The sequence below is a fragment of the Platalea leucorodia genome (genome assembly GCF_965183815.1).
Source record: "Platalea leucorodia genome assembly, chromosome: 16".
Lineage (NCBI taxonomy): Eukaryota > Metazoa > Chordata > Aves > Pelecaniformes > Threskiornithidae > Platalea > Platalea leucorodia.
This window is the reverse complement of record NC_138838.1, coordinates 12,285,009-12,295,116: the sequence shown is the minus strand read 5'-3', so window position 1 is coordinate 12,295,116 and position 10,108 is coordinate 12,285,009. Positions and strand designations below refer to the sequence as shown.

The 10,108-nt window shown below is 45.0% G+C and overlaps 1 protein-coding gene across 1 annotated transcript; it reads left to right on the top strand.

The window, feature by feature from the left end:
• Positions 1 to 518: 518 nt before the first annotated feature.
• On the top strand, positions 519 to 8,514 carry XAF1 (XIAP associated factor 1). Its single transcript, XM_082328157.1, has 8 exons — positions 519 to 582; positions 3,150 to 3,285; positions 4,278 to 4,334; positions 5,130 to 5,382; positions 6,175 to 6,242; positions 6,516 to 6,860; positions 7,358 to 7,427; positions 8,350 to 8,514. Exons 1-7 carry the CDS (start codon positions 551 to 553, stop codon positions 7,403 to 7,405), a joined length of 939 nt encoding a protein of 312 aa, XP_082184283.1. The 5' UTR covers positions 519 to 550; the 3' UTR covers positions 7,406 to 7,427; positions 8,350 to 8,514.
• Positions 8,515 to 10,108: the final 1,594 nt, after the last annotated feature.

Here is a 10,108-nt window from a genome sequence, read left to right as displayed (position 1 = left end):
TCGGCTCCTCGGCAGGCGTCTGCAGCGGGCGGGAGAGCGCGGACAGAGAATCACAGAGTGGTTTGGGTGGGAAGGGACCTCCAAAGATCACCTAGTCCGACCCCCCTGCAATGAGCAGGGACATCTTCAACCGGATCAGGTGCTCGGAGCCCCGTCCAACCTGGCGTGCCTGGGTGTGGGGGGCAGAGGCCGGCCAGGGCAGCCAGCCCTGCTGCAGTGGGGCAGAGGAACACCTCTGTCCCCGCCTGCTTCAGGCAGCCCCAGCTGGCAACCCTGCCTGCTGCATAAACAGCTACTCTCAATTAAACTGATTTGGGAAAGGAGGAGACTGACACCCCGTAGTTCCTCGAAGGACTAGCCAGCTAATCTCTGCGTGGAACTTGCACTAAAAACTAATACTTGTCTGGCAATGCTGCTGTTTCTCCTTTAAAGAATTTTTGGCTGAGCAGCTGTTTGGGGTGGAGTTACTGCAACAGAGGCTTTCAGTTTCGTTTTTTTTTCCTCTCTGCTCCTAGGAGAAAGGATATCCAGCAGAATAAAAAGAAAAATCATGACAGAAGAGAGCAGATTCTGCAAAAACTGGTAAGAGATCTTTCTCTCTCTCCACCCCTACAAAGTGTGGGGATTTCAAGAGTTTTCTAGGATTTTCCTTGATGGTATCTAGGTCTCCTGTAACAGGGGGAGAAGAGGAAGAACCACACAACAGGAGGGGTGTATGCCAGCCACTGAGCCGTAAAAGAAAATATTTTGTATGCATTTTCACATTTCCAGGTTGCTGCTTTCTTGATACTTTGCTGTGGAGAGGTTTCTTCCATAGCCTTCGCCTGTGCTGCATGTTCTCTTTTTACATAATATCACTGTGGGTAATTTTGCAGTGTCTGGCAGAGGAGTCAGTGCATGGACCATGCCAAACTCAGCAGCTGCCTCAGTTTCCCCCCATGGCTGATGTTTCTTTCTGTTGTTATATTTGCAGTTAAGTGATAAAATATTCATTTTTTCCAGTGTAATTGGCAATCTCTCATAGAATAGAAGGCTGAAAGGGGCCATGAGGATAGCGTAGCTTCGTGTGTCTCAACTAGTACCTGGGCCATTGGGCAAATTATATGAGTGAAGACTGTGAAGCACTGCAATTAATAAAAAGAGTCAAACTTAGAAATGTTAAACATGAGCTTAGCCTCAATTTTGTTTGGTCACAGAGGAAAACCGATGCTTAGCCTTGCACAGGGAGCCTGTGCATTATGTTCTAAAAGGTGGTAGGGGGTGCTTTGAATGAAGCAGTTGCTGCACACTGATCAGACTCCTTGGCAGACCTACTTCGCCTAAAACTTCTGATGGATGCCTCTAACCAATTCTTAAAAACTCTGGTGACAGAGATGACACATTCCCCAAGGAAATCCATTCCATTGCTTATCCATCATGATCATGAGAAGCTTCTCCTCACGTCTACAGCAGATTTCCTTGAGGCAACTTACCTTCTCTAAGAAACTTAGAAGAGTTCACTGCCCCAGGGCTTTTTTGCTGTGGTGGCTCTGTCTTGGAGCTGGGCTGTTTGTAATTTATATGGCCTCATCCTGGCCATTCTCTCCACATTGAGCAACCAGTAAATATGTTGGGCAGACTGGTTCTGTGGCCCAGACATGATGTCAGAGTTTGAAACAAAGACTAGTGCAGAAAGCCCAGGTGGCATCATCTGGTCTGCCTCACACAGCTCCTCAGAGTAGCAGCGCTGGAAGTCCACATGTCCTTTCAGTCCGTCTTTCTACTCTAGTAGGCCAGAAAGGTTGCATGGGCTTACCTCCAGCTGCCATCTCCTAACGACCATCACTCTCTTGCGTCAGGCATCAGTACCTCCTGCCACAGGGTCCTGGGCCCACTGCAGTAAAGGCTTTGAAACGACAGGGATACCCCTCACCTCCTGTTGCCTGGCGCACTGATGTCTCTGAGCCCGACGGGAGGGCAGTGAGGCAGACATCCTAAGATGGGTCCCGTGGGATTACGGTCCCAGGCCCTGCTGGCAGAGGAAGTCAGAAAATCGGCTGGTGTGCACGTCGGTCATCCCGAGGCTGTTTCAAGGGGAGCAATGGAAGTTTTACACTGCTTAAGGTTTGCACCCAGAAGCTTCTTCAGGAGGTTTTACCCAAGCCCTGTTGAACTGTATCTCAATTCTCGTCCCTAATGTTATGAACACATCAATTATTAAAAGCAAATAAGCGATTTCCCTGATAAAGTTAAGTGGCTCTTCCTGAATGCACTGAGCATGGTGACATCTGTGTGTCTCAGCTCAGGTAGCCTCCATCTGAACAGAGCAGCTGCTTGGCTGGGTCACCTTAAATTGGTCCCCTGGGAGCCAAAGAGCTGTACGTTTTTGATGCCTTAGGTGACAGCCAGAAGAGGGGCCCTTCTTTTCTTTCCGTATCTGTAAACAATGTAAACAACAGCCAGAGCTTCTCCTGAAGCAGTTCTTGGACAAATATACCAGGAGCCTCCAGCAGCTGCCCTGTCCCTTTCAGAAGCGTTCCTGGTAATATGGAGAACAGAATGAGTAACGGAATCTGGTCTCTAAATGCCTTATTAAGATGAATTGGAAAAACAAATACTTATTTCTAGTTTTTAGGGACAAACTAGTTGAATTGTAACCAGTTGTACTGGGTCTGGCTGGGATGGAGTTAATTTTCTTCATGGCCCCACCAGTGCGTAGGCTGGGGGTGAGCAAGAGGCTGGGAGCAGACATAGCCTGGGCAGCTGATCCAGACTGACCAAAGAGATATTCCATGCTCCATAACCTCATGCTCAGCAATAAAAACTGCATTAGAGGAAGAAGAACAGGGTTGGGTTGGTTGTTTTTCTTTTTGCTTCCAAGATGGCTATTGTTCAAAGACTGGCTGGGCATAGGTATGCCTGTGGGAGGTGGTGAGTGATGCCATTTGCTTCACTTGTTCCCCCTCCTTTCCTTCAAGCATTAAACTGTCTTTATCTCAACCTACAAATTTTCTCAGGTCCGTTCTTCCCATCTCCCTCCCCAGTCCCACCGTGTGTGTGGTGGGGTGGCGATGAGTGAGCAGCTCTGTGGGTGCTTGGCTGCTGGCCAGGGCCAACTCACTACACCAGTTCATTGCCTCTTCTCTCTCTTCCATTTATGTGCTCGGTAGTAAACGAGATGTCTCTGCTGCCAATTTCTCCCTCCATGAGGCCCACTGCTTGCGGTTTCTCACTCTCTGTCCAGAATGTGATGAACCAGTTGTCCAAAAGGATATGAAAGACCATCAAACAGAAGCACACAAGCAGGTGAGGAATGCTACACCGTCTTCAGGGTTTTCTTGCAGATAGCAAAAAGCTCTGCCAGCTCTGAAGTAGTATGTTCATGGTACTGAGCTCTATATGAACTGGATTTGAACTTCTGTAATTGTTTGACCAGAAAATCTGTAAGGGTCTGGTTATGGCACCTTTTGATCTTATTGCACACTCAGCTTAAGAGAACAAAGCTTCCGCTGCGGTATCTGTTTCCCCAGCCATACAAATTACAGATCAGGTATGGATACATGCTCCTAGTGCTTGTGAATTAGCCTGAGCAGGCAAGTTAAATGATTTGATTAGAGGAAGACAGACAGTACCTGCTCTGGCATAAACCTTGCTTGTACAAAGCTATGACATCAATGCACTTCCCTAACAAAACTGAACTGGCAGAGTAAATTTATCAGCTCTTCATATATAGTGAGCCAATAGCATTTTTAGTATAGCATTAAGAACCCTGTAGCTAGAGGTACTATGTTGAAGCATGAATACACAGGCATAACTTTTTAGTCTTACTAGTTTTATTGTTTTAGCAGTTCCATTGGTTTCAGTTTCTTAACAGAACACATGAGTAGCTCTTGTGGCGAACCTATAGGGAAGTAGCATACCTCCTATGTTTTCAGAGAGGCTGTTATAATTTAGACTAACTGAATATCAGACCTATACTTTTAAGTTAAACGTCAGTCAAAATTTGGAATACACACTCTTTATTTCACATCACACTTTGCATTTCACATGGGCACCTCTCGGAACTGGATCCTCGCACAGAATGACAGCTTCCTGCAGAATCATCAGGTATCTGTTTTCCTCAAAATCTCGTCAGCCCAGCTCAGGCCTGACAGAAACAAAAATTCACCAACAGCTTGTCGATGATTGGGATGAAAATGACCGGAAGATCATCTCAGCAGCTTGAAGTTGTATTGATGTATGACAGCACTAGCCATCCTCCTGTGCTCCCAATGAACTGCTCTGTGTTTTGCTTGCAGGTCAGATGTAATCTTTGTCACCAAAGCATGCAGCAATACCAGTTGGAGCATCATGAGGTAAGTACGGAGTGCAGTACTTTTTACCATCTAAGCTGACCTTTGACCAGCCACCAAGAGTCACACTAATGGGTTCAGCAGCAAAAACACGTAAATCCCTGACTCCTGTCCTGGACCATGAAGAAACTTAAACCTCTCAACAGTTGCAGTGTTTTGGCATACCTTTTCCCCCTTGTAAAGAAGTATATCCCATGGTGGTTGCCCACCCAGCTGTGATGGGACAGTCTGTTCCAGGAGATAATCTATTACTTTCTCATCCTTGGCACCTCAAGCTGATGTTCTTTGAGGGCTTCTCAAAGACATTTCTGTCCTGCCCCCACACTCGTATTACCTGCTTTTCCAAAGGAGTTGGTTATACAAAGCAAGAGTCAAGGAAACAGCTAAGGAGGAGATACACAAAAGAATTGGCAGAGGCTGGGAAGCGAGAGCAGCCTGTCCGTGCTAGCTATAGTCTAACCATTTCAAGGAACCAAAGCAGTGAAGGCACAGCAGGCTTCCCCTGGTGGTGCTAGCTGAAGTACTGGAATTTTCTAGATGGGCTTGTGCTCTGTTGCTAACCTGTACTGACACAGAACGTCTTCACTGCTATTGATTCCCATTTTGCCTATATTGCTGAAATCATCCTAAATTAAAGATAGCCTAGATAGGCAAACTCCTAATACAGCTAAGCCTGCGTTTGGTTGTGTAGATACCCCTTAGGGAGAGCATTCTTAAACAGTCGCTCATTGCTCTCACCCAATGCCCTCTTTTAGTATTGACAGAAACTTTGCAATAACTTCCTCTATTGATATGCAGACCAAGGAATGCCACAAACGAGCAACGAAATGCAAGATCTGTGAGCTTGAAATGCCCTTCAACAAGCTGCAGGAACACCTGAAGACCTGTGCCAGCCGAACAGAGCGGTGTCGGGAGTGTAACAAATACATCATGTACAAAGACCAGGACAAACACAAAGATATTTGTCAGAACGGTGGTCTGTCATATCATAAGGATGTGAACTTTCAAACCAGTGAAGCATCCACTAATGTGAAATTTATTTGCCCCACTGGTAAGCAAAATTCCTCATTGTCATGGGCTGGGTCAACTCCGTTAAATCTCAGTGAAAATTCTCCTGCCTTCTCTACAATTCTCAGTAGTGCGGGCTGGCGGGGATTGTTGTTTAACCAGCCACAGTGAAAGGGCCAAGTGTTGCTTTCTATTATGCTGGTTATTGTAAAGCCAGAGTGGTTCCACTGACTGGTAGCTCATTGACCGTGTTCTTTTACGCCTCCCTTATATCCTGGAAGTGAAATTCCTTCTGTCAGAAAAGCAGTGGAACTTCTTCCTCTTTCTATTTGTAGCACAGGAGAAAATATGATTTAGAATTTCCTCCAACTTCATATATAAAGCCAGTGATGTATACCTTGATTTCTTGAAGTTGAGAGCAGCTTTATTAGGCCTAAGGTATTGGACAGAGTATGTCAAAACAAAAAATTCATGAATCCTGTCAATGATTCCAGAAAAGAACAGGCATCCGTAGGTGCAGTGGTTGGCAAAATAAACTATAGAGAGCAAAACCCCCTAGCAACAGGACTAGCCAGGGTAGGAGTGAAGCGTCTTGAGCCACAAAACATGAGGCTGGAGCAGAATTTCAAATATCTTGAAGTCTGCGAGAAGGGATGGTGGATTGGTTATGAGTGGTGCCAAAAGCAAAATGTAGTCACAGTTCTGATTCCTTCTTGGCCAGTAGAATCAGCAGTCTGTGTTTCTCTAGAACCAGAGACCATAAGTGGACCTGAGCAGCCTGTCTAGATGACTGGTGTCAGTACTGTGTTTCTCTCCATTTTTTTTCCTTCTGAAGGTACCGATGGCAATCTTTGTCGGAAGTGCAATAAGTCATTCCCAGAAGACCAGTACTCCCAACATCTGGTAAGCACATTTGGAACAGAATAAGAGTATGGTCTGTGCTTAATTTCCAGCCAGGTTATATCTCTGAAAAGCTATATATTAGGTAACAAAAGGCAGCGTTGTCTTGGCTGTTCAAACTATAGTTTCATGATACCATGTATTCAGCTGAAGCATCACTGTGAGGTAGAGTCCACTGTCCCTCCCCATGCCTCATGTCTGTCGCAAATCACAGTGTACCACACAGCTGGGTGTAATGCCAGTCTTCACCTCATTATGCATGTTCTTTTTTAACAGAATAAATGCAGTGCAGCCCATAAGCTGACAGAAGTTCTTGCTGGCCAGTCAACTTCAAAACTCAGCAGTGATCCACCACAGTCTTCCTCTCTGGCTCCCTCTTCCCCCAAGAATGCAATGGTGTGGAAAGATGTCCGTCCCAAAGGGAAAGAAAGGGACCAGCCATCAACCTCCAAAACCTCGCTTAAGCCCCAAAAGAACAAAAAGATTGGTTTTCCCTCTCCCGCAAGAGGCGGACTTCCCACATCGCCTCAAGCTCTTAAAGACACCCAGTCTTTTGACATGCTGGTGACCTGTGCTCATTGCAACATTCTTCTGCCGCTTCCAACCCTTCAGAAACATGAGGTGAGAAGTGACACATTGGACTCGGCCTCCTACATGCAAAGGGCCATACCTACAGAGTCGCTACTTATCTCCACACTGCCTGGGGTCCCAGGGCCCAGTTCTGGATTCCATAGCTTCTTGAAATGCTGGCCATAGGTACACTCTCCCTGTAAAGTGTGGAATTTGTTAATTCCATTGACTATTTATGCTCACATCTACACAAACAAGATCCATTCCCTATAGTCTGCTTGAGTTTCAGGAAAATAATAACCATGACTCAAGCCATTAATTTTAAGCTCAAATCCTAGAAAATCTTCAGCAACTTCCCTTATTTGCTGAAGGCTGATCTTGTTCCTGCCAAGCAAATAGTATGATTATATCTCAGCTGCATCAGAGATGGAGCTCTAGATAATTTTCCATAACAACAAAGGAGCCCAGGTGCCTCCCTACTGCATATGATTGCATGTTGAATATAATGTTAAATTATCCTCTGATATGACTGTTACTTACTTTTCTAGATCAAATGTCTACGTTTGACATCTTTGAAAAATGCTGGGATGAAATAAAAATCAAGCCATGGAGAAAAAGGTACTGCAGAGTTCCAGAAATTTAGGATAGAATTCATCATTCAGGATTATTCTACATTGGGTGAATAGGAGCAATGGGATATTTTGCAGAGGAAGTGCGTCTAGAAAAGCTAGTACTCAGAATATCACAAAGCTCTTTAGATTCCAACACACAGTGGGTTCCCATGAGGTTGCATTAAGCAAGCATGGCTTCAGAGCCAGTATGTTTTCACTCTCTTGACTCATAGTAACACGTATTCTGCCTCTCAAATTATGCTACCGTGAGCAGTGCGGTACCTCCCCTACCGTAAGCAGAGATCAGCAAAAAAGATTTCACAGAAGAGACGTTCGGTCCCAGGTCTGCTCCAACACTGAATGGAGACTTACAGAATAGTTTCAGAAGACAAGAAGTAAAATTATTTTTTCTCCATAGTAAAAATTGCATATTCAGTAGAAGCATTGATAGAATTATGCCAGCCAATACCTCCAGTTGAGCTGGCGCTGATCCACAGGCAGTAAGTCTCTTTCCTCACCCTCTCCCAGACAGGCTGTGAATCTTAACGCTTCTCTTTTTGCTAACACCCCCCTCTGCTTTTCAGTTCCTAAGCAGTATCATTTCCTCTCAGTCCAATTAATTAAATGAAACTGAAAGCAGTTGTTCTCAGTCTGTCCTTTTTCTGCTTGGTTCAGTAAATGAGGTATTCTCCCTGTAAAACTTTCCTCTCCTGGTAAATTAAAGAGAGAAAGCACCAAAGTGAGAAATAGGGGGTTTGCCTAGGTTTGAATTACAGGACTCTAGTCTTGAAATAAAAGTAAGTACATGGTAATTACATGGATTATTTGACTTGCATTGTGGCTTTTTTATATTGTTCAACTGAGTGATGACATCGGAAGGCTGTAAAACTGAAACTTTAAAACACTCGTAACTCGGCTTTGTTTTACAGACAAGCACTCATGATCAAATCTGGAAATAGAGGCACGTCTTCAGATTGACGCTTCTGCTCGGCTTTAGCAAAAGGCACTGAAGGTGCGATAGCTTTATCGACAAATAAAAGTGAGTTGCTACTCTGGATCAAGAACAAAGAGTGACTCAGATTTTTATTCCTTATCAAGAGAGGCATTTAAAAGGTTTCACCAGAAAACTGTAAAAGTGATGGGGGCTCAACAGCTGTTGTCATTTCAAATATTTCTCTGTAAGCTTGCCTTAGGAATGTACTTTCTCCACCCACTTCAGCAAGGAGAGAAGCTTATTTAAAAATGTTTGTTCTGAGGGAGAGAAGGAAATAAGGAATTCAGAATCCCTCATCATGTTGAGTGCCACCAATTCCCCTTGCCCCCACCGAGAGTGGGGACCTTAGTGTTTTTCAGGGCATCGCCCAGTGACATTAAAAAACATTAAATCCTGCTCTCCTTCACTTTGGTGAACCACTGAACCTGGGCCTAGCAGAAACAGCTTAGTTTCAGGAGATTGCAGATGCATCCAAGGATAACTGAGGGCGGTCATCTTCTGATATACAATGGGAAACTGATGGAGCCCAATGGTGGAAAAGTTAAACATGAAGAGTGAGTGGATGCTTTATGCTAATGTCTGTGAACCTTTGTGAAGCAGCCTTTGCTTCTTGGCCTCTTACATCAATAAATGCTAAACCATGTTAACAGCACAGTTTTACTACAAGGTGCCATTTTCCTCTCATCCGCCTTTAGCAGTGTTCAGTCTTACCTGCTGATGGCTGGAACTAACGTACATGTGCTGACCTGTAATTTGGGTAACATCTTACTTCTCAGATCCAAACTTGTTGATATCTGCATCACTTATACACACACACACATGGGATGCGAAGTCAGGCTGAGTTCATGAACTCAGTGATTCAGCAAGGGCCCAGGCTCATTTCTGCATATCGTAGGCATGTATGTATGGGCAGGACCGAGCCGAAGTGCACCAGTGGACCTTCCAGGAGGAGACACTTCCAGCCTTGTAACGCTGGGGTAGCGCCGGCGTTGTGAGTGGGACAGCGGCTGGTTGTGTGGCCTGACAAGTGTTAGTGACTTCTGAGGCTCCCTTAACCTTTGCATCACAGAGGCCGTTTGTAACGGTCAACAGCTTCTCCTACGCGCGTTCAGACCTCATTAGTTGGGATCTGAAACTCTGCTACTCAAAGGCCAAGAGTGCACAACTTCACTCATGTCTGTCCCAGACGTTTTGCTGATCACAGTCTAGCGAACTGCATTTGAAAGCTCGCAGGAGCCCTCTGACCACATTTAAGACGGGATTTTCAAACACAATCTAAGACAGTGCTCTCACAGAGGTTTATTTTAAGCTTTTAAAAAATTGTTCTGAACTTCTGGTAAGCAGGTCTAACACTGAACATGGTGCTATGAAACAGATTTTTCTGTATTTGGGGGCAGAGGAAAGGGCTGTGAAAGCATGTCCATGAAAGCCATACCACTCAATGCATATATTTATCCTCTTTTATTCTGCACTCGTTAGACTTTCACATAGTTTAGTATTCTTATTATTCTTTGATACACATCACAGCGATGGACTTGATGGATCGCTGCACAAGCTCGCCCACTCTGTTGTGTATTTTGGGGTCTGTATGGTCTGGGTTTCCCAGGCCTCCGAGGAAATCCGTTGTTCTTCCAGGTCTGTCTGAAGAGGGCTGGTAAACGTAACGTGGTCTGAAGAGAGCCCACAGTAAATGA

Coding starts and splice junctions, on each gene's coding strand:
- XAF1 (XM_082328157.1), top strand. CDS start 551: ATGACAGAAGAGAGCAGATTCTGCAAAAACTG. Junction 3,286..4,277: donor AAACAGAAGCACACAAGCAG/GTGAGGAATGCT, acceptor TTTTGCTTGCAG/GTCAGATGTAATCTTTGTCA. Junction 4,335..5,129: donor ACCAGTTGGAGCATCATGAG/GTAAGTACGGAG, acceptor ATTGATATGCAG/ACCAAGGAATGCCACAAACG.